The sequence below is a fragment of the Arachis ipaensis genome, chromosome B1, assembly GCF_059453495.1.
Source record: "Arachis ipaensis isolate K30076 ecotype BB chromosome B1, ASM5945349v1, whole genome shotgun sequence".
NCBI classification, from domain to species: domain Eukaryota; kingdom Viridiplantae; phylum Streptophyta; class Magnoliopsida; order Fabales; family Fabaceae; genus Arachis; species Arachis ipaensis.
This window is the reverse complement of record NC_142436.1, coordinates 12,577,051-12,602,332: the sequence shown is the minus strand read 5'-3', so window position 1 is coordinate 12,602,332 and position 25,282 is coordinate 12,577,051. Positions and strand designations below refer to the sequence as shown.

Here is a 25,282-nt window from a genome sequence, read left to right as displayed (position 1 = left end):
TTATTTAATTTAATATTTATAATTATATATTTTTTATAACTAATATTATTTAATTATTTAAACAGTGTTTAAAAAATTAAATACAAAATAAAATAAAAAATACGAAAATAAAATAACTTTAAACTGTATTGTATTAATTTTTTATTGTCTCTTAAATATTTTTTATTATTGAAATAAGTTTTAGCAAGACTCTTAAAATATCAAAGGATATGATGCCTTAATCAAGGTATAGTTATAATGAAAAGCGGGCATGTAGGATATATAGAAGGTTTAATTACTTTATTAGTTTCTATAGTTTTGCAAAATTTTTAATTAAGTTTTTAAATTTTTTTTTTAATTGAGTCTTTGCACCAATTTTTTTTAATTAAGTCTCCCTTGACAATAATTAGTTTAATTGTATAGGGATTTAATTAAAAAAATTTAGTGTGCAAGGACCTAAATAAAAAGAAAAAAATTTTAGAGACTCAATTAAAAAAATTTTTGGTACAATGACTCAATTAAAAAAAAAAATATAAAAATCTAATTAAAAATTTTGTAAAATTATAAAGAATAACATAGTAATTAAACCAAAAATAATTTCATATTTGGCAACGGTTGGATATATAGGCATCTATATATAGATTCTCATAGTTCACTGAATGTGACAATCAAGCTAATCAATTTTCCAAAAGAATTTTTTTTTTAACAAATGTTGGAATTAAAAACGTGGACATTAATATTACAAAAGTATTTTTTTAAGAAAAAAAATTTTCTGTAAAATAAATAATTAAAATTTAACAATACGGATGAATGCGATCGGATCGGATTGGATATGGCTAAAATTTCGATCTGATCTGCACAAAAATTATTGGATCGGCTATCGGATATATCCGCAAAACACAAAAATATTTTTAAAAGTTTATTTTTATTAAAAAATATCAACAAAATTCATTTTTTTATTCTTTTAATATATTTACTCTTAAAATAATATTAAACATACTTTTTTTAAATAATAAATTAAAATAATACAACATATATAATAATTATTAGTTGAAATAAAACATAAAAAGAATATTTACTTATTTATTTCTTTATTTTTGCGGATATGCGGATATGCGAATACCTACACAAAATTCGCAATCTAATTCTATTAGTGTGCAGATCAAATTTGGATAAACACCACAAATATACAAATTAAATCCAATCCATGAACACTCCTAACTATTGAAGACGTATAAAAAAGAAATAATTTCACATTTAATAACTATTATATATATACACCTATTTATATATGGATTCTCATAGTTTGCTAAATGTAATATTCTTTACTAATTGTGTTCGTTTGTGATAGTCAAGCTAATCACTTTTTTGAAAGAGAACTTCCTCTTGAATAAGTGTTACTGTGTTACAATTAAAAACATAAACATTAATATTACAAAAGCATTTCTTCAAGAAAAAGCTTTTCTCTAAAGAAAAATGACTAAGATTTACCATCGCAATCGATGATATAGAAACGAAAAATATTTGTATTTACCAACTGTTAAATATATTGGTCTCCTTCTTATATAAGTTTTTATAGTTTACTAAATGTGATATTCTTTGTTAATTATCTTCGTTTGCAACAACTAAACTAATCACTTTAATAAAAGTCTAAAAGAGAAGTGTTGTAAAATAAATAAAAAAGATAAATATAAATAAAAAATATAAATATATTCTTATTTCACTATAATATAAATAATTTATATATTTATATTAATATTATAATTAGTATAATTTAAAATTACACATAGATAAGAAAGAGAGAAAAAGGAATATTTGTAAGTAAGAAAAGAGAAAGAATTGTTTTATTACTTGTGTGTTATTCATTGAGGTTCAACCTCTATTTATACATGCAAAAAAGCTTTTTTTTTTCCACTATCATTAAATGAAAGGACATTGATAACGTAGCATTTCCGTATAGAAAAGATGAGCCGCACATGTTCATCCACTTCATTCTTATCGTAACACTTTCCCTTGGATGACTATTTAGAATTATGCCTCATTAAAACCTTACACCCAATGGGAAAAACTTTAGTGAAGGAAAAAGAGTACAAAATTCTTTATGATGGGGGACTGCCTCATTAAAAACCTTGTCAAGAAAAACCCAATAGAAAAAAAAAACCTGACCAAGGAAAAAAGAGTACAGTCTCCCCCACTTGTCGACATCATTTAATGTCTCGAAATCGGCGCATCCCAATCTCATGTGCCAATCTTTCAAAGTAGGATTTTGGGAGTGACTTTATAAATAAATCTGCCAGATTGTCACTTGAGCGGATCTGTTGGACATCAATTGTCCCTTGATTTTGAAGATCATGAGTGAAGAAGAATTTGGGAGAAATATGATTTGTTCTATCACCTTTGATGTATCTGCCTTTAAGTTGAGCAATACATGCTGTATTATCTTCAAACAGAACAATTGGAGCTATCTTCTGATTAATCAGTCCACATGATGACAGAATATATTGGATCAAACACCTCAGCCAAAAACACTCGCGACTAGCTTCATGTATCGCTAGTATTTCAGCATGATTAGAGGAGGTTGCTGCTATTGTCTGTTTCATGGACCTCCATGATATAGCTGTACCACCATATGTGAATAGGTATCCTGTTTGAGATCTCCCTTTATGTGGATCAGACAAGTATCCAACATCTGCATAACTAACTAACTGTGACTTGGATCCATAGGGATAAAACAATCCCATATCAATCGTTCTATGAAGATATCGAAAGATTTGCTTGATTCCACTCCAATGTCTTCTGCTTGGAGAGAAACTATACCTTGCTAGTAAATTCACCGCAAATGATATGTCAGGTCGCGTATTATTAGCAATATACATTAGCGCTCCAATGGCACTAAGATATGGTACTTCAGGACTAAGGATATCTTCATTTTCTTCTTTAGGACGGAATTGATCCTTTTCCACATCATTGGGGTACTTAATGGATGTGACTTATCCATATAAAATCTCTTCAAGATCTTTTCTGTATATGTTGTTTAATGAATAAAGATCCTATTTTTTTTTATGTTCGATCTACAGGCCGAAACAAAATTTAGTCTTTCTAAGATCTTTCATCTCAAACTCTTCTTTTAGAGTTTTTATAATTGTTGGAATCTCTTCAGGAGTCCCAATGATATTTAAATCATCAACGTACACAGCAATTATAATGAATCCAGATGCAAATTTCTTTATGAAAACACATGGACAAATATCATCATTCTTAAATCCATTTTTGGCCAGATACTCAGTAAGACGATTATACCACATTCGTCCAGATTGCTTCAGACCATATAAAGATCTTTGCAATTTGACTGAGTATAACCCTTGCGAATATTCATTGGATGGTTTAGATATCTTTAGTCCTTCAGGGACTTTCATATAGATATCACGATCTAATGAGCCGTATAAGTAGGCTGTTACTACATCCATTAAATACATATGCAGTTTATGATATGGAGATAAACTTACCAAATAACACAATGTTATTGCATCCACTACGGGGGAATACGTTTCTTCATAATCTATACCGAGCCTTTATGAAAAATCTTGTGCCACAAGTCGGGCTTTGTAGTGCACAACTTCATTTTTCTCATTTCGTTTTCTCACAAATACCCACCTGTATCCAACAAATTTTACATCTTCTGGTGTACGGACTACAGGTCCAAAGACTTCACGTTTTGCAAGTGAGTCTAATTCAGCCTTCATGACTTCTTCCTATTTTGGCTAATCATTCCTTTGTCGATATTCTTCGACTGATCTTGCCTCAAGATCCTTATTTTCATGCATGATATTTAATGCCACATTATATGCAAATATTTCATTGACAATTGTCTTATTTCGGTCCCATTTTTCTCCTGTAAAGACATAATTTATCGAGATCTCGTCATTTTCACAATTTTCAGGTACCTGAACGTCTTCTGGCGTTAAAATCATATAATTTTGGACAACTGCAGGTGTCTTTGCTATGTCTTTTTCAACAGGAATAGTATTTACCTCTTTTCTCTTTCGAGAATTTTTGTCTTTGGAACCGACAGGCCTGCCACGCTTCTGGCGTGTATTTGCTTCTGTGGCAATTTGTCCAACTAGGACCTCAATTCGAATTGGGACATTTTCCGCTGGTATATACGACTTGGTTATCCTCTTTGTATCGAAAAATGCATCAGGCAATTCATTTGCTATTCTTTGCAAATGTATAATCTTTTGAACTTCTAGTTCACATTGCCCTGATCGAGGATCTAAATGCATCAAGGATGATGCATTCCAATTAAGTTTCTTTTCAGGAAGCTTATTCTCTCCCCCCTAATGTTAGAAATTTTGATTCATCAAAATGACAATCCGCAAACTGGGATTTAAATACATCTCTAATTTGTATCTCAAGATACGTCACTATATAGGGAGAATCATATCCAACATATGTCTCCAATTTTCTTTGGGGTCCCATTTTGGTGCGATTAAGTGGTGCAATGGAAACATATATCGCACACCCAAATATTCTTAAATGGGAAACATTTAGCTGCTAGTCAAAAGCTAATTGCATAGGAGAGAACTTATGGTAACTCGTTGGCCTCAAACGAATAAGTGCTGCGGCATGTAAAATAGCATGCCCCAAACCGAGGTTGGGAGATTTATTCTCATAAGTAAGGGTCTAGCAATTAATTGGAGACGTTTAATAAATGATTCTGCTAACCCATTTTGTGTGTGAACATGAGTTACGGGATGTTTAACACTTATTCCATTAGCCATACAATAAGCATCAAATGCCTGGGAAGTAAATTCACCAGCATTATCAAGATGAATTGCTTTGATTGGATTTTTTGGAAACTGTGCTTTTAATCGAATAATTTGAGCCAGTAATCTCGCAAACGCCAGGTTGCGAGAAGACAATAAGCACACATGTGACCATCTCGAAGATGTGTCTATTAGGACCATAAAATATCTAAAAGATCCACATGGTGGATGAATAGGTCCACATATATCGCCTTGAATCCTTTCTAAGAATTCAGGGGACTCAAATCTAATCTTTACTGGTGATGGCCTTAAAATTAACTTTCTCTGAGAACATGAAGCACAACAAAATTCACTAGATTTAAGAATCTTCTGGTTCTTTAGTAAATGTCCATGAGAGTTTTCAATAATTCTCCTCATCATAGTTGTTCCCGGATGACCCAATCGGTCGTGCCAAGTTATGAATTCATTTGGGCTAGTAAACTTCTGGTTTACAGTGGCATGTGATTGAATTGCACTAATCTTGGTATAATATAACCCAGATGAAAGTGAGGGTAACTTTTCTAATATAACCTTTTTATTTGAATCATGAGTTGTGATACATAAGTACTCATGATTTTTCTCATTCAGAGTCTCAATATGATATCCATTTCGGCGAATATCTTTAAACCTCAACAAGTTTCTTAGAGACTTGGTAGACAATAGTGCATTATTTATTATGAATTTTGTTCCTTTGGGAAACAAAATTATAGCTCTTCCGGAGCCTTCAATCACATTGCCTGAGCCAATAATAGTATTAACATATTCTTCTTTTGGCACAAGATGGGCAAAATATATATCACTTTTAAGAATGGTGTGCGAACTTGTACTATCCGCAAGGCATACATTTTCATTATATATCCTTGTCATTTTCTTCAAAGACAAATAATAATAAAATGAGTAGTATGCACAGTTAAATTGAATACTTGATTGGAATTATTTTTCTAAGAAACACTGTACATAATGGCATATACTAAAATTTTATTTTAAAACTTGACACATTTAATGATTTCAAAATTCAAGAACATTATACATCATAGAAAATAAAACTTAATAATAAGTTCTTTACATTATTTATTTACATGGATACTTAACAATCCCACATATTAAACTATTCCATCATTTTCCTTCCATAATTTTTCTTGTTATTAAAACCTTCCCATTTACCTCTTCTGGGGTAATTTGCCGCATTTACTTCAGGAAATGGAGTGGCGCTAGCTGGGCACGCTTCATGATTTTTTAAGAGCAACTCATTGTTGTGTTCAGCAACAAGAAGGCAAGAAATTAACTTAGAATATTTTTTAAATCCTTTTTCTCGATACTGCTACTGCAGGAGCACATTCGAGGCATGGAAGGTCGAGAAAGTTTTTTCTAACATATCATTGTCAGTTATCTTTTCTCCACATAATTTCATTCGTGAGTTGATTCGAAACATTGCAGAATTATATTCATTTATGGATTTAAAATCCTGCAGACGCAAGTGCGTCTATTTATATCGGACTTGAGAAAGTATCACCGTTTTTTTTTTATTATACCTTTCTTCAAGGTGTTTCCAAAGATCTGCAGGATCTTTTGATGTGAGATATTCATTTTTCAATCCTTCGTCAAGATGACGACGAAGAAAAATCATGGCTTTGACTTTATCCTTCTGGGATGCATTATTTTCAGCCTTAATGGTATCTCCAAGATCCATTGAATCAAGATGGATTTCAGTATGCAGTATCCATGATAAATAATTATTTCCAGATATATCAAGAACATTGAATTCAAGATGAGAGAGTTTCGATATAATAAAAATTTGTTACTTGAGTCTTCCTAAAAATTTGATCAGAGTCTCATGTTGATAACGTGTTATAAAATAAATAAGGAAGATAAATATAAATAGAAAAATATAAATATGCTCTTATCTCACTATAATATAAGTAATTTATATATTTATATTAATATTATAATTATTATAGTTTAAAACCACACAGAAATAAGAGAGAGAAGAATATTTGTAACTAAAAAAAAGAGAAAAAATTGTTTTATTGCTTGTGTGTTATTCACTGAGGTTTAACCTCTATTTACCATTATCATTAAATGAAAGGACATTGGTAACATAGCATTTCAGTATGAAAAAGATGAGTCGTCTATGGTCATCCATTTCATTCTTATCGTAACAAGACGAACTTTTTTTTTGAAAAGGTGTTGCAATTAAGAATGTGAACATTTATATTACGAAAACATTTTTTCAAAAAATGATTATACTTCTATTACAATCAAATCACTTCAAAAAAAAATAATTTTATATATGTCAACTATTCAATATATTTATCACCTAGTCATATATAGATTTTCATAATTCTCAAAATTTGATATTCTTTGTTAGTCAATTGTCATCCATTGCAATAGCCAAACTATGAATTTGTACATTCATATTACAAAAAAGTTTCTATAAGGACAAAATGATTAAATTTCACTGTTGCTATCGAAGATATTTGAATGAAGGTAGTTTTATATTTGCTAACTATTCAATGTCTGTCATTTATCCACATATAGATCTCATAAATAACAAAATGTGAGATCATTTATTAGCCAATGGTCATTGTTTACAGTAGTCAAGCTAATCATTTTCTCAAATTAGAATTTCTTTCTAGAAATATTCCCATTACAAATTTGGACATAGAGATTTTAGCTAAAAAGTTTTTTATAGAAAAAATTATTAACCTTGACTAATAATTCACAAAACATGAAATCGTTTCTTCACCAATTGCTACAATTGACGATAGATAGATAAGCTAATTATTTTTCTAAAAGAGGAGTACTTTTTCTTGAATAAGTGCTGCAATTAATCATTTGCACATAGATAATATGAAAATAATTCTTCGAAAAAAGTTCCTCTTTAAAGGAAAAATGATTAAATTTCACTATGCAAAACAAATACAATGACTTTTAATTCATCTATGCAATGTGTTATACTATATATTCTTTGGCAAAATTAATAATGACTAAGAATATGAAAATGTATCTTGAATAACTCAAACAATACTAAATAAAAATATTTTGGATGAAAAGCTAATTGAATTCAAATATAAATTTTTACAGCAAAATGTATTTTAAGTTGATGAATTGTTTACAACTCTAACTAAAAGTTGTTACCATAACATAAAAGATAAATCTAACTAAAAGTACACTTTGGAGTTGTTCGTCCTATGGAAATACTACATATTCAGATATTCTACATCATGGATAATATTTTCTTTTTCTGGTTTTATTCATATTTTTGTAATACCAAAATAAATTCGACCCGCTGAGAAAATCCAGAGATATTTCGAAGAAATTGAATTACAGGCAAGCTACGTTAAAAACGAGAAATAGAAGATGGCTTCGTCACATAGTTAGCCCAAAAATTAATCAACCAGGAAATCAAAATTAACCATGAAACCGTCATCGCTACATTATTGTCTAACCAAAAATAAAATAAAATAGTTACAAAAGGTAATCTAATTCCAGCAACCCTACACTCGAGGAGAGAACTATGACTATGCTACAATCAACAGCTTCTATGAATCAAGCTAATCTTATCTGGGTTAAAAAAGCTCATGTACATTCTGAACAATCTTCACTCTCACCTAAATTTGCTAAATCTATTTCTTCCTTGAAATTTGAAAACATTAGCAGGCTTTACACAACTTTACATAAAATCACAGTGAATATATTATGATACAGTCTACTCACCCAGCTTGGCGCTCTTTCTTCTCAAACCAGTGAGCCAAGGGATTCTTTTGATATATAACCTGTAGTTAGGATTTCTCTGATTGTTTAGATAGCTCTTTATCAGCAAAGTGTAGAAGTCTTCTTAATCTTAGAACCATGTCACAGTGGAATGGAAGTGCCGTTCGTCGTTCCAAGTATGTGGGGCTCACAGTCATCCACGACAAGGCATGAAGCTCGGCTGCAAGAGACTCCAAAACCAAGTGGGTCTCAATTTCGAAATCTTTCGCTTCCCAACTTGGAATCCTGCCACCTTGCTTGTTAATTCCTCGGAGAATCTTCTCTTGGGGGATATTAGTACCTCCATAGTAATCAATGAGGCTCACTGAAAGTACTGAAGGCCACTCTTCTTTCAGGTTGCTTCTATAGTCCTTCCTCATGGAAGGTACTGCTTTTGAAACGACAAACCCGGTGGAGAGTGGAAGAGCAGATCCTTTGCTGTGAAGCAGATGAGCTAATGGTGGAGATTCTGCAGTGAGACACGTCGGTAGTTGAAGAGTTGTCGGAGGGAGGAACCGCATACTGGGAGAAGGAATCAGAATGTACGCAGAAGATGCTGAGCCAAGAGACTTCACTGGCGTGAAACCTTCTATATAACCTAAAATAAACATCACACACATCTTTTAGTTGAGCCACACAAAAAAAAAAAAAAAAAAAAAAAAGAAGAACAAGAAGAAAAAGGAGGCAAATCTTATTACATATTGCCACCTTAGGTCTGTTTGGTTTACATTTTCACTTTCTGTTTTTTGTTCAGTATTTATTTTCAGGATTTTATGGCAAAAATAAAAAAACAGAAGCAATAAAATTCTGTTTCCTGTTTTCACTTCTTTTTCTAGAGGACCTTAGGGTAATTGAGTGAATGAGCTGTTCCAGCTCACTATCCACATGGCATAGTTGGTTAGGCTATTGGATAACTTGGATTTCGTTATGAGCAGAAGTTATGTAGTGACTCGACCCAAGCAGCTCACTCACTCAATTACTAACTATACTAAGATGAAATTTGCTTAAAAATAAAAAATAAACAACATAAATATGAATTAGAACCCAAAAATTTTGAAATTCGGGACCCAGTTTGATTTCCTTGGTAACAGCTCAGTCCCTTCTGCTATTAAGGCACATCTATAACAATATTGAGGAAGCCTAAGCTAAGAATAATGAAGTTCATCATTATAATAATCACCATCAGTATAATGCAATTATATAACCCAGTCTTTAAAGGATGGTGGATTTCGGAGTCTGGGTGCAGCTATTGGAAAATAGTCATTGATATAAATTAGGTCAAAGGTTGGCTACAAGCCATCGGATTTTTCAAGCAAATGGTGCCAAGCATTAAATAAAGTCTTGTTGGTTTTCGCGACAAAAACTGCATACAGAAATGGCAAAAACTGCACATTGCCACAAAAATTTTGCCTTTTTTCTACTACCAAACCCAACAAGCCTAATAAAAAATAATTGGTCTAGGGCTCCAGACACCCCCCAACATTCACCAAAGATGCTAAACAAGTTGTTCCATAAGAAAACAGATCTTGGGCAATGCAAAACAGACCTGGATTAGACTCTGAATTTGCCCCTCATAATTTAGTGAAACGAGAAAATACAGAAATGAAAGCTACAGTAGTAAAGATAACTAACCAGGAGATGAATCAGCAGGGAGAACAAGTTGTAATGTATGGTCCATAGAAACAGATACAAAACTGATGCTCTGTGCCCAATGAAGCAAACCCCTAGAATTGTCAACCATATGTCCAGCCATAAGCTGCTTTCTTGCTGCAGGTTGCCCCAAACTGCCTTTCATAAAACCAGTGGGTTTGGCATGAGGGCTGTACAAAGGGCTAGGTGAGGATGGAAGAGCTCTTTCTGGGATCATACTCATCTCTGGTTGTTGCAAAGAAGAACCATTACTAGTTGCAGACAACCCATCAGACATAGATTTCCGCAGTTGCATGGGCCATTTCTTCATCTCAGATCCACCAACTGAATAAATCGCTTTCTGCCACTCTGAAAAAATAACAAAATAACAATGCATAAATAAAGCTAGTCATATGAAGAAGTGAACAACTCCAATCAGCAATATTTAGCATCAATTGACCACTCTATCTCATATAGTCTCATATAGTTGGAATTATGACTACAATTTTCAATTTATGATTGTATGCAAATGTATGCTTGCTGTTGGATGTAAAATCATTCATGTTTCTATACCAACAGCTTAACCATTTAGGAGAGAAGATATATGACAGCATATGTCCAAATGGTTCATAATTTATTAAATGTTGCCCCAATCTCCTTAATAAATTTTGAAATCTAAGAAAATAAAGAGGTGGATGGTCCTATGCATTGTTCACACTTCAAGCCCAATGGCTTCTTGCGTGAGGGTGTTGATATAAAATCACTCACATTCCACTACCTGACAGCTTAAACCTCTTGATGTGGTTCATAATATTAACAACACATGCTTGTCACATACAGCCACAAATTATGGTAAAAAATTTTATTCATAGCAAGACCTATGGCCTGTCAATTCCCCAATAATCAATTATAAAGTAATATTAAAGAATACAAAATGCTAGGCTGTTCCTTGTGTCCATTTAGAAAACAAAACAACAACAACAAAGCCTTGTCCCACTAAGTGGGGTCGGCTGTGTCCATTTAGAAAACACACAAGCTAATTTTAGAAGTCAAGTACATCCATGTATCTTTATAATTCCTTCAAGAAACCTTGTACTCTTTTGACATTGGCTCATAAGGCCTAAAATCTATATATGCACTACCAAAAATGGCAGACGAAGAGATAAGAATCTTACCTAGGTACTCAAGCTCAAAGAAACCTCCAATGCGAGCTATGACAAAATCTCGAGGCTTTGCAAGGCCAGTATCACAAGATTGAAGTATCAGACAACCTTGCTGAAGAACTTGAACAAACAGACACTGCAAACCCTTGGTGTCTTGCCTACCACTAATCCCACCGAAGGGGAAAATGTTGCTGTCAAGCAATTCTCCCCTTGAATCTGTCCATATGCATACAAGCCAACGCCAGTCTTCTGTCCATCCATAGCAACAATGTAGGCTAGGAAGGGTCTTTTGATCAGATCCAGATCCATCAATGCTTGAAGCAGAATCTGCACTTCCTGTAGTACTTGTATTTTGCATATAATTGCCACTACCATCATCTGCCATTGTTTTTGAAGAATCTGAATTGGGGCTACCAACAGCAGAAACACCATGTTCCACAGAACCTGGTTCTGCAAGAATAAAAAGGGGTTCAAACATATAACGAGTCTCATCTTGAAGAAAATTGTCTCCAGATCTACTTGGGTCACAGCTCAACCCCCCAGTCCTAGTTGGTTGCCAGGAATTATCCCATGTACCAGTCCTCAAGCTAGCATCAATGTCACCCTCTCTTGGGATAGAATGTCCTGCCATTCGAGGACCAACACAGTCTTTCCACATGCCAGAGATAGGAGAAGGCATTTGAGTTAAGACAGAGTGAGATCTACTCGAAAATGCTGATTGAGAAAAATCACTAGAAACTCCCCTTGAAATTCGACGAGCCTTGCTGTATACAGTAAAAGCGGTCTCTTTCAAAATGACAAGCTCACTAACTGATGGACTTGTGACTCTGAAGATAGCATCAACTGTAACTATCTGTAAGACCAATTTGGGAATACTAAATCCAGAAAGCACAAGAATGTTAGAAGCCGAAGTTTCATCAACAGTTGCCGAGACATTTAATGCCTTCGAAACTTGACTATGCAACAATGATCTTCTATCTCTGTCTGATTGTTGGATAACTGAACCGATGGCAACAGAAGATTCAATTACAGTTTGCAAGACTGCAGAAGGATCAGGAAAAGGGCACACCACATAGATTACCTAAATATAACACAAATAAAAATAGATGAGATTGAACACATCTAGAGACATAGAAATATCTACTGAGAGGCAGAATGGAGAAAAAAATATACTATGAGAAAGTTATTTTCTTATATGAATCGTATAATGGTATCAGTAACTTAAACAATACAACCAATCAACAATTTGGCAATTAAGACCTTGCCAAAAAGTTTGATGTTTGATATACTTAGCGCCAAGGGACATATAATAACCATTGAATCTACATAATCAAGCCAAACTAGCCACTCACCATACATGAACTGTTACTTCCTTCACTGGGGTTTGAGGAGAAGCAAGAACCAAGTTTCAAAGCTCTAAGTGCCTTTGAAAGAGATTTGAGATAGCTTGTCAGGTCCCAACCATTAGATAAAGATAAAAAGTAATCACTTATTGAACCAACAAGAGATGCATTGCTGCTCTCAATCTTCATAGATTGGGGGCAATCTAGTAAAACAAAACCGCAAGATGACAACTTCCCCGACTCTATCTCCATCTGATTCCCCAAGCCTTGAGGTGAATGAGTACCTAGCTTGCATGTCTCATACACTGAAAGAGAATATAAAAAATAAGATTGATAAACAATTCAACGGTAATAGTGAATGGACAAAATTAGATGAAACTTAACTCAGCAATCATAGAGCATGGAAATCTTAAAGCATTCTACTAACACAGCATAGCACTACTGTTACATTCAATTAGTAAGACTCATTGATGTTCAGAAACATAGACTTCTCTAAGTACCTCACGTACCACTTGCTATTTCCATTCAAGAAAGAGGATTCTATCCCGAGACACAGTATGGGAAGCCCAAAGTCCCTTATTGTGTAGTATCGTACGCTTGGTGTTCTATTTTGTCCCTATTAATAGCAAGCTTTTAAGGGTATGGTCACCCGATTTCCTCGGTTCTTATAAGCTAGCTATTAACATAGGAGAAGCACTTCCTTTCATACATCGCCAAGCATCCCAAACTACTTGATGTGGGACTTTAAGTATCGAATACAAACCAATGTCTTTATCATAATCCTAGTAGCCTCTTGCATATTTCGAAATATGTAATAGGCCATAAATACAAATGCAATTGCTAGACCATAAAGAATTATTTGTTTCAAGCATGCGCTCAGTAGTGATTATCAAACAGTCTCAACTAGAAGCATATTGCTCACCTGTTCCTAGTTGTTGGAAAAAATCAGCAGCAGCAGAGGTAAGTGGATCAATGTCAGGACATACAACATGATAGGTAAGCTGCAACCAACAATCAATATAATGATAATATGGGATTAATGGGATTAACAGATATTTTTTATATATAAATATTAATCAACCTTCGTTTAACAGTGTAAGGATTTTGGACAGAATAGATGTCTAATAACATATCTGACCCTCTATAATAAAGTGGCCGAGAGTTCAATTCATGGTGTCCCAATGCTTCTTATTAAGAAAATATAATGATCAAGTTCATGCGAGCCTCAAGCTAAAAGTCTTCCATAATGGGTTTGATAGATATAAAACCTTTATTAGCCTATACATAATAGCTTAAACTTCTGGGAGAGGTAATGAATGACACCAAATTGCTTAATCTTTTAGATGGTTAGATGTAGGACCATGAATAGCTTTTATTATAACTCTAACATGCCCCCTCAAAGAAGCATGGATATTTCACAAGCATGCCTACCTAATATGAAGTTTCAATTAGAACAATGAGTAACAAGGATCAAAATATATACCACTTGAACACAAGTTCTAATAACACACATGAACCATATCTCATGAAAGAATAAGCTCGTAGATAAACTTCTGGGAGGGAGAGATTGTTAATGACAGAAAAGCATGGTTCTTCAACTCTTTACCTTTAAGATAAATGAGGATATATGAAACTCAGCAAGGTTGCACTCATTACAGTAGCAATTGGATATTATAAACTTACAGGTTTTGTAAGACCATAGGGTTCGAGAGGAGCCTTTTCCCAGTGCTGTAGGCAGTTTGCTGACGTCTTCAGCCAATCGTCTTGATACCTATTGGACAAATTTGCATGAGTGGTTAACTACATTCCAAACTTACGAGTTCTCATACCAAACATTGTTTTCTTCAAACATAAATGATAAACTATGCACATACCCTACAAGTAATGAAGGAAATGGAAGAGCAATGATGGTAGGCTTTAGCCGTGGACAAGGCTGCTGCTCTGACTCTGAACTGCACATATCTTGGCCAGATCTCCTTTGAGAATTCTCCTCCACCTTAGCACCATCAATCATGTTGGAAACTGCACATACAATCAAACTCTATCAGCATGATGAAAAGAAAAAACTTCCAGCACTCATAAAAGAAAACTCTTACCCTTAATACTGGATGATCCACCAATAGATGACAGGGATGGGCTCAGTGGTTCTGAGGAATCCCTACATTCACTAATGCCAGACTCAGCAGAAACCCCATCAAGTATACTTCCAGTGTCAACTGATTGATTGCGTCCTTTGCACCAATCAGTCACAGAAAGTGGCCCTTCCAAATGCGGAAATACAGATTTCAAAGCTGTTTTCATGTCAGACTGCAGTAAACTGATCACAGTAGATGCATGAACCTGGAAGTTCATAAACATTGACAACATAAGTATATAAACCAAAACAGAAACCATCTACAGCATCATTCGGTGCAAGATACTCATTAACCAAACTTAAGTATCCCCAAAAGACTACCAAAAAGGAATTTGCATCTTATCAAAAATAAAGTCCTCACATCAAAGACAGAGTGTTTGTTTGGTAAACAAGAACAAAGTGGGGAAAGGCTTTTGTTTTTTCTCAGCCAAACTTTAAATTGCCCCTCAGCATAGATAATAAGGCATTTGGAGCTGCAAAACAAAATTTCAAAACATATCCATGACATGGACATTGCTTATTTGCTAAACACGTTGGAGAAACCATAATATTGAAAAGACAGCAAGAAAGTGTGATGTACAGGGAAAAAAAATCTAGGCTGGGTGATATCCTAGATTAGATAGAAAAGCAGGTCACACTTATGTGCAAAGCACAAGCACATAAGGAAAACGGGGAACCACACCTTCGAAAGATAGCTGATAAGGGGGAGAACAACTCTATTTAACCACAACCAACATCCCATACTACTTGACGTAGGACTCTGGGCAATAGGAATCCTATATTACCCAAGTCCCTAACACATTTTAACATGAAACACATGCTACATGTGCTCTGAATTATGTGCCTAAAAGAATCACAATTTACAAGGAAAATCCATGTCAAGTTTCTACCAAAACACATTATTCAATGTATCTAGTTAGTTTCTAATCCATAACTACCAAGTGGCATGCCCTTGTCAAAGTGACAGTTATAGATAACAATTATCCACATTTTCCACACCAAATCAAGGATTTCAAATCAATTTGATTTTGCATCTGAACAAGGATAACTTTAAAAAGCTAGCTTATTTCAGCATTAGCACTACATATAAGTACCAAAACAAAAACCCAACCTCTTTTCCTAGCAAGAGAGGCATGCATGGTTCAATTCTTCACAAATTGATACGAAACAAAAGGTGCAATTTTGAGTCATATATACAGTAAAAGCTTACATCAGCAGAAAGCGGATCCACTAACTCCACACCAGCAATGTCAAGAGAATGGGAAGAAGCAAGTGTTCCCCCACAGCCAGCATGGATCATTGAAGGACCACAACAAAATCCACGCCTCCACTGTTCTTGCAGTGCGAGCAAACCATAAGGACCATCACCACAATCCACATCCAAGGCCAAATCAACAAAGGAAATAGCTTGTTGGACAAGCAATGCAATCCCATCAAGAAGTTCCTGAAGTGGTTTCCGTTGACTGTAAGAAAGGAGACCTTCATCACTGAATGAATTATGAGAATAAGAAGGACCAACTTCCATGTTTGGTGAACTTGAAGGTTTCATGGGTTTCGAAACTCCTACAGTGCGCCAGACACCAACAGGTGCATTGAGGTGCCCATCAAGCATTCCTCCTTCAATATCACCTGCAATTCTAACAGGTATGTTTTCTTTCTTCTTCACCTCATACTTGCCCGATATGTTTTCTGTGGTGGTACTCGGGTCACCAGGAAGCTGATTAAAAAATGCAACCCCAGTTGGCCTACCGAAACCAAGAGGCATGATGTTGCTGGAAGATAAGAGCGTGTGTCGTAGCCTGCACATCGAAGCTTGAAACATAACACACATAACATCAGTTGCCAACAGAGTTTTGGCGGATAGAAGCAAATGTTCTGATTCAAGTGTGCCTTCATTCATCTTCAAGCCAGACTTGGCTACAGCATTAGAACCTATGTTTGAGAATGGAGGTGATACCATGCCATCAGATTTAACAATGCTGTCATTCTTACATGTAACTGTTTTTTTATCATTGATGTCTTTCCTGGACTCTACATAAGTATAGTAATTCTTTGAGTGGAGATTCATAGTTGCATCATGTGTTCCAGAACATGTTTTGCTATTGATAACCATTCCATTCTTCCCTTCTGATCCTTCAATGCAGGGAGAAGAGGGCGGGGCTGCACCATATAAGTAACTGTTTGTACTAGAATTTGAACTATCTGCTTTTCGTGATTTTGGAAAATATGGGCTTTTGAATAACGTTGTGGACAACTCACTAGAAGGAGTCTCAACAGCTCCAAATTCAGGAGCAAATGTCATCATCGCTTCAGTTTTCATTATATGATCAAACTCCCTTGTATACGACAATTGTGTTTGATTGACTGGACCCGATAACATGGAATTGTTCAAATTATCTTGACTTTTGCTGAGGCATTCCTCCATGGCTGCTGGAGGAGGTGGGTCAAAACTCTCAAAGGAAGGAAATCCAACAGGCAAAAGCATTTGATCTGAAACATCCATGACTCCAACAGGACTGCTGTTGACATCTCCACAATCCGGGGCAGAAAACATAAGTGCCTGAGATTCTGCAGTTCCTGGGGGCTTTTGCCATAAAATTGAACACAATAAGAGACCAAGAAGCAAGAGAAAACAATGCTAGAATGTAAAGTGAAGCTTCTGAATTTGCAGTCTCCATGTGTTAGTGTTAACAAATAAGATTCTTAGAAATTATTGGAAATTTAGAAGTTAGGCAATTAACCAAAGGACAATGTCATACTCGAACCTTGACTTGAAAAATACAAAAATAGATAAAAGTAGGAAGGTTCAGGTTTTGTACAATAATGACGAGAGAAAAAAATATAACTATTTGAACAAGTAGATGGCAATAGATAATGATAGGTCAAATGTATACAATGTAATGATTTGAATAAAAAATTTACAATTTAAAAGAGCTTGCGCGTGTTGCAGAATGTCTAAACATTGAAGTCACAATTAACAGCTCTTACAACTCAGACTTTTAAAAAGAAAAATTTGTGCATCAAATGAAGGAATTCTCACTATACCTCTCCAAAAGGCAAAACATCATTTTCAAAGAAGTCACCAAAATCACCAAACTCAGAAAGAAGGGCTTGAATATCCATTTCCACTCCTCTATCATCATCACCCCAGTCCCAATAAGACCCAATTGGCTCATTTCCTACTCCTGTGATGGCTGAATTGTTAACTTCCATAGAACCAAAATCTGACATGTAAGCATCTTGCATAGGGACATTTGTAGCTGTACTTAATGATTCTGTCACCCCCGCTCGAGATCGCTTAGAACCCTGCATAGAAATTAGAGCCATCATAACACCACACATTTCATGAAGTAAGGATCAGCAAAGAGGAAAATTGAAAATACTACTTCCTCAAGAAGCCTATAATAATACACAGAATATTGACTAATGTCAAACAGTGTTTCATAACTCCTTTATGGCATCCCTTTGGCATTTTGCTTATGCTTTCTTACATGAATTATCCACTAAAGACTTGGTTGTTAATTTTTTGCTTTCTTTGTGAGGACACAATCATTCTTCTCAACAAATAATATAATTTAAATTCAATACGTATAATAAGCAGTTTTATCAATTCATATTAAAAACAATAATTAAGCCACCTTGATATGGATATCATCAAACAAGTGGCCAACTTATGATGTTCTAAGCATAACTGCGTTACTATTTTGCAGAGAAAATGCTTAACTGGCCCAGCGACTGTATGAAAAACGCATCAGTGTAGTATTTATACTGGAATTTATTTATAATTTATCCCATACTTATAACAGGCACCAAAGGATACATTTTTCTTTCTTTTAATCTGTGACAAGATAGCAGCATCACATCCCACACTAAGAGATTCATGCATAAAATGGAGAAAAACGGTGACTATGTTTTGTGGTTTTGATTTTTAAAAACAAAGCAGGCTAAGCTTTCATCACAATGTGCAAACCTGTTAATATTTGGAGCACTTTGCTAAAGGGTAAGATTAAACATTTTCATTTAAAAGGTTTCATTAATCCAAAAGCAGAATTTGGATAAGATTACCAAATTAGCTTCTATTTGGTGTGAAAAACACAGTTCATTCCAGGAGTCCATGGCAGACACGTAGAGGAATTGGGGGCAACTTTCTCTCATTTGAGTCAATGATGCTGCCATTTTTGCTTTGTTGCTTTATTTTCATTTTCATTTTTATCATTATCCTTCAAACTACAATTATTTATCTTTTCACTGTGATCATAAATCTTATGTCAAAAATATCAAAAATCAAAGATAATTTTCAAAAAGGGCAAATAAGAACATACCAACTTAGGGCCATCACTTTCCAACTGATCGCCAGAAGATACCACAGACTGTCTACATGTTAAAGAATCAGCATCCGCCTCCAGTTCATTTGGTCCTGTAGTTTTGTAATCACTATCACTAGAGCTGGCACTTAAGCTACTAATACTGCTACTATTGCTATTGCTACTACTGTCATAACTATTTTGCATGCGGGATCCATTGATTTCAGCCCAAGGATCTTCTACAGAATCCACATTAGCAGCACTGCAGAAGACAAATGAAAATTTAGGAGTTTGAAGGGCTTGAGAAACAAGAAAAATTTATCCAACTCTTTTTGTTTTAAGGAAAAATCAGCCCCTGCAACATCATGATATGCATTGTAACAGAAAACTCAAGACCCAAAAAAAAAAACTCAAAAATAGCAATATAACTTTCTATTCCAGCCTATCCTCATTCCAGAGACATACAACCATCAGCAGAAAACAAAAAAGAAGCCATAACATGGTATAGAGCTCAGAATTGACCCAATTAATCAAAGAAAACAGGAAAAACGCAAGAAGCATCTGCAGAGAGAGAGAGCAAACCAGTGAATAAAGGACGAGGAACCAGGTAGGGATGGTCCCATCCAATTCTGCAGCCAAAATCTGAAAGAATCACACAGCTCTTTTAGACAAGTCATACAACAGGCCAAGCATAATGACAATATATATTACAAATTGTAAACAAGAAATAACTCAAAAAAAGTATCTCCATTCAAAGGAGATGGAGTACGGAAGCTGTGCTCTAACACACACTATCCACCTTTCTAATCCTATGCAATCTACACTGCTATTTGGTAGCATGATTGGAGCATAATGCTTAAGTTTCTATCTGTCTGAGTTTCTAAGAAGCTAAATTTGAAACAAGGTTAGACACAATTAGCTTCTTTATGAGGTTAAGCACTTCTCAAAGAGATTTGCCTAATAGATATCCAGAGGGAATAGCAACTTTGCTCCAGTAATGTTTTATCTGTTTCTTTTGTTGTTTAAAATTTTTCCCCGGACCCTGCGTTAACGCAGGATGCTTGTGCACTGGACTACCCCTTAAATTTGTGAGTATCTTTTATTGCCCTATTTCCTCTCAATTTTTATTCAATCTAAATGAATTTTTGTTGAAAGACAAAAAAGGACAATCACATTTCCTCCAAATCAAATAAAGGTAGAAAATAAAATAAGAAATACACAAGCATATACACATAGAAATAACAATACCTTCTCAAAGATGACCTTGCTAAGGACGTTTGTAAAACTGGCACAAGAACTGCCTCAGCAGGATAGAGAAATGTTTTCTCACAATCAGACAAATGATCTGGTGAACCCTTATGATCACTCCGCCCAGCAGCAGGAGATTCAGCAACATGAAGTTTGGATAAATTCCTGACACTATTCTTGTTTGACTGCAATGCCTTGTCAGTTACCAAGCGAGGGAACCCAAGACTTACTTCAACATAACAATTCTGGCCCCTAAGCTGGCAACCAACACCCTGGGAAACATGATTTGGAAGACCTATAATTCCACTTGATGCCCTAAACTTGGAGGTACTGCTATAAAAGAAAATTAAAAATATAAAATGGAATTCAGGTATGGATACTATCATACATAATTCACCATATATCAAATGCAAATGCATAAGGTCAGAGTAAGGACCTGAAATAACTTTGCTTGACAAGATCACTTGGAGAACTACCAACCAGGCTGCCTCTTATTCCATGAGGAGAAACGATCACTGTTACGTGATGATATAAAGATGAAATTAAACATCAGAAGCTGTATTAACCTAACCCTTTACGATATTTAAAAAAAAACAAATGCATGAAAATATGGTATGACAACTGAAAACAGAACAGAATAATGTAAAAGAAATATAGACAGTGACAAATAGAGGGTGACAAAAAATTGACATAGAAAAGATAATGAATTAATTCAAGATAATGAATTAATTCTCTCCTTTTTATAGTAAAAGAATTTTTTTTCAAGAAAGTTATCCGAGTGAATGACAGAAACCCCTTTAAATTCATTTGAGCATCCATAACAAAATCTCCAAGACAGAGTACAATAAAGCTCTTAACCTACTTCTGATACATCTCAAAAGAAACATTTTAGCAAAGGTAATGACATAAAATGCCATACCAAATAAAGTTTGAAAATACTACCACTGTTCTTTTCACTGGCCCAAAAAAACACAAGCATAACCAAAATATTTTAACACCGCTAATATAGCATATCAAAGAAAATTATCAGAGAATAGTAACTCTGACTACTTCAAACAAATAATAAACTTCACAAAGAAATCATATCAACCTGGTAGTCTATATTTCGCCTCCATAGAATGCTTCAATACTTTTTCCAGATCACCAGTGGAAAGCATTCGGATATGCCTGTATGAAGGGAAAATCGGAAAACAACATTTAAATATTTGAACATAAGATTTGGTAATACTTTTGACCAACTAAATATTTAGCACCATACTTTGAGGAAACTATGACATGTACAAAGATTGCCTCCTCAGTTGCAGCAAAGACGAACTCAACTGTAGGTTGTCCTTTCCTGTATGTATCAGAAACATGCAAGCACGCATTAGCGAATTCAAATTATGAAATTGTAACTGTAGTATATTAGACCTAATTATAGCAACAGGTCATATCATGGGGTAACACAATATGGTAAGTAACTTTACAATTACAAGCCAGGTATTCTAGTCGAAGTTCTAAAGAGAGAACGACAAACTACATACAATTTCCACTTAACCTGAATAATTTATTTGGCCTATCACCTCAATTTATTATTTTATGCAACAATGAATGAATGCGGATAAAACATACCTAAATAGCTCTTCACTTTGAAAATGATGAAACTTTGAAAATACTTCTCCAAATCTCATGTAATAAAGCCCATTAAGTGCCCTACAAAATTAAATAAGATAAAATGGCAGGAACTAATCAAGAATAATTTGACTTTGAAGGGATGGGACGCAAACCTTTCTATACAATTCCTTAAAGCCTGAGAGAGAGCAGCAGCAACCTCTTCTACATCCCCAGGAGCTAACCAGAGCCCAGAAGCAACAACTTCATTGAATATTTTTTACCCAAAAAAATATAATAATTAGAAAATGTTAGGGCATATAATTACAATTCTACTACCTCTAAAGGAAAGACGTGAGCACAACAAAGTTTAGTAGCATTGATACCTCTCAATCCAGATACTGCTGACTGAGCAGTCTCAATAACTGAAGAGTGACGCCCCGGAATAAAAAGCCAAAGCTTAATCTTTTCATCTGCATGTTTGATGTAGAAGGTATCAAGGACATATTTGCATACTTAGAAAACAGGTACATAACGTACCAAAAAAAAAAAAAAGAAAAAGAAAACATGTAGATAGTTGCATTCATGCCCACAAAGCAAATAACAAATAGCACATTATTACAAAAACCATTCGGTCAGCAATCTCTACCAGGATTATGCAAACCCTGAGATGGATCCCAAGGTCCAACAAAAGAATTAGTCCATGCGCTGAGAAATCCTTCCTTCTGCAATTGAAGATGCGATGAAATCACCGCTAACATTGCAGCATCCTTCTGGTCCACTTTATTGCTGTTCGAACACAAGACAGCATTAGTGATAGTAAAAAGATAAAGAAACATAAAAGATTAGAAAACTTATGGGCAAATCTAAACAAAATGAATCAAAATGGAGAAACAATGCAAATTTAACCTTTTATCAGGTAGAAAGCACGGATCAGGTTCATTAGGGAGGAACTGAAACCATGATAGTTGATGCAGACCTCCCTGCACAAATTTGCAACAGCATGTAAACTTACATAAAGAAATATGAGCAATTATTAACAAAGCAGAAATCATTACATATATATTAGTTTATAACAAAAGCTAACTAAATTTCAAGCTTCACTCCATAACCATTCACTCTCAGTTTCTATACTGATACCGTTCTCCCACTAAAGAAACAAGTTTAAATTCTCAATTATTTCGGGCAATCCTTTTATTAAAAAGGTTGACAGGGATGAGAACTGCATTAATGCCACTAATTGACAAGATAGAGCAAATAAGTTATTTGCAGGATCCAAAAGCCACTCTTTGGTCTTGTCCACCCAATCAGGATCAAAGCACCAGATGAAGCTATTCACTCATCCAAAAACAGCATTGAAGAGAATGAAAAGCACATAACATCATCTATGACTCTCTGTTTCGGACCATAGCAAGGAAACAGCTATAGACAAAAAATAATTATTAAAAAAAAAAAAATCAGAGGGATTGGAAGAAAACATACGATTTTGAAGACATTGGTCCACATAACTGGAATATGAGGTTTTGGGAGGAATTGGGGAATTAGGGTTTGAGCAGCGTCTCGATCGGCAGAAAGAGGGTTTATGATTTGTTTTGTTGAAATTGACGTTTACGTGGTTCAGCTATGCAGCTGGAGCTACAGCAGTGGTTAACTCTGCATTCCAATTTTTTCAATTTACAAATTCCCGAATCAGATTCAGCACCCTCTTACCGCCGATCCTACTTAACTCCGGAACCACTCACATGGACGCGCCAACATAAGTATAAATAAACAAACAATTAAACACATATGCTAAGTGCACATATGCTAAGTGCATAAAAAATCAGTTACAAATAATAAATACATATTAAAATATAAAATATATAAAATAAATATACAATTATTAATTTGATTTTTTTAATTTTTTATACATATCTTTTTTTCATGAACAAATAGAATTCATGTCTTATTAATTATCATTTTATTTATTAAATATATCCAATATTAATAAACATAAGGCTACTTAAAATTATAATGATCTTTTTTTTTTCTACCGAAGATAGGGAGACTCCAACCCACAACTTCTTAAGTGAATATGAAGATACTATACTATTTGAGCTATAACTCGTTACCTATTTATTTTTATGTTTGAAAAATAGAAGTAAAATTAAATTTTTTTTTAAATATATTTATATAAGCACTTTATATTATTAGAGTAAGAATCAAATAATCTATTTAGATAAAATAAATATATAAATAAAAAATATTTTCATAATATAGTTTTTAAAAAAAAGTTATAATTATTTTATTATGTATTTACTTATTAGTATATAATAAAATAATTACATAAAATTTTAATAAAATATTAGCTATGCTATCTTTTTAATAATATTTTAATTAAAAATATTTTATTTTAATATGCTATATTTTTTACTATATTTGTCTTTTTAAAAATATATAGAAATAAATTTGTAATACCATTTTATTTCAAATTTTCTCTCTTCAACAGCTTATTTGTTACTTTTTTTTCAAAAGCATAAACATAAAACTCAAAAAGTAAAATAGTATTACAAGATAAAAGATCTTGTTTGGGTGAGTTTTTAAAAAAATAAAAATAATTTTATGTTTAGATATCTCATATAAAGAAAATTATTTATCAGTTATATTTGAAAATAATAATATAAAAGTACTTTTTATTTATTTATTATGTGAAAAATATCTTTTTTTAAGAAAAAATCTTTAAAAAAATATAAATTGTAACTTCTCAAAAAATATATTTATTTTATTTTTTAGTATTTTTACTTTTACTACTATAAATTTATTAAATAATTTAAAAAAATAAAAAAATCTTTTTTATTAAAAAATATCTTTTTTATTAAAAAATATCTTTTTTATTAATTTAATAGCCCCAAACAAACATAAGATGTACTTGTCTATCTATCTACTTCAATTTATTTATTTATTTATTTATTTAATATACTAAAACTGGGTTTCTCCCAACTAATAGAAGTGAGGTGTCGATTCCTCATGAATTCATTTTTTCGCCAAAATAAATGCACTATTTTCTCTTCTAAGTTTATTTTATAAAAATATCTTTATTATAATTATACTATAATTAGCATTTAAATAATAATGCACAATTATACTAATTTAGGAAAATATCTTTATTATAGTTATATAAAATCAATATTTAATGTATTATTAAACAACTTATCAATTATCAATCAAAAATATTTTTAATAATAATATGAAGTTGGCCCCGACTACTCTATTCGTGATAAAAAAAACAATAATTATAATCATGATATGATATGATAAAATCATATAATTTTAACAAAACAAATATATGATGTAT

General features: G+C 33.5%; 1 protein-coding gene across 3 annotated transcripts; it reads right to left on the bottom strand.

The window, feature by feature from the left end:
* Positions 1-8,173: 8,173 nt before the first annotated feature.
* GCT (RNA polymerase II transcription mediator) lies at positions 8,174-23,738 on the bottom strand. Of its 3 annotated transcripts, none has more exons than XM_016327790.3 (22): positions 23,431-23,738; positions 22,858-22,931; positions 22,598-22,737; positions 22,335-22,421; positions 22,125-22,212; positions 21,970-22,050; positions 21,617-21,694; positions 21,449-21,525; positions 20,795-20,873; positions 20,359-20,691; positions 19,693-19,752; positions 19,129-19,372; positions 17,852-18,112; positions 16,017-17,390; positions 14,769-15,012; positions 14,547-14,694; positions 14,356-14,443; positions 13,595-13,673; positions 12,682-12,977; positions 11,342-12,410; positions 10,170-10,535; positions 8,174-9,135 (listed from the first exon to the last, which is right to left on the bottom strand). In XM_016327790.3, exons 1-22 carry the CDS (start codon positions 23,452-23,454, stop codon positions 8,567-8,569), a joined length of 5,859 nt encoding a protein of 1,952 aa, XP_016183276.1. In that variant the 5' UTR covers positions 23,455-23,738; the 3' UTR covers positions 8,174-8,566. The 3 variants fall into 3 exon arrangements, with proteins under 3 accessions (XP_016183276.1, XP_088357154.1, XP_088357153.1); XM_088501028.1 differs by having other exon boundaries at positions 20,359-20,688; XM_088501027.1 differs by lacking the exon at positions 23,431-23,738 and having other exon boundaries at positions 22,858-23,018.
* Between the last annotated feature and the right edge of the window lie 1,544 nt (positions 23,739-25,282).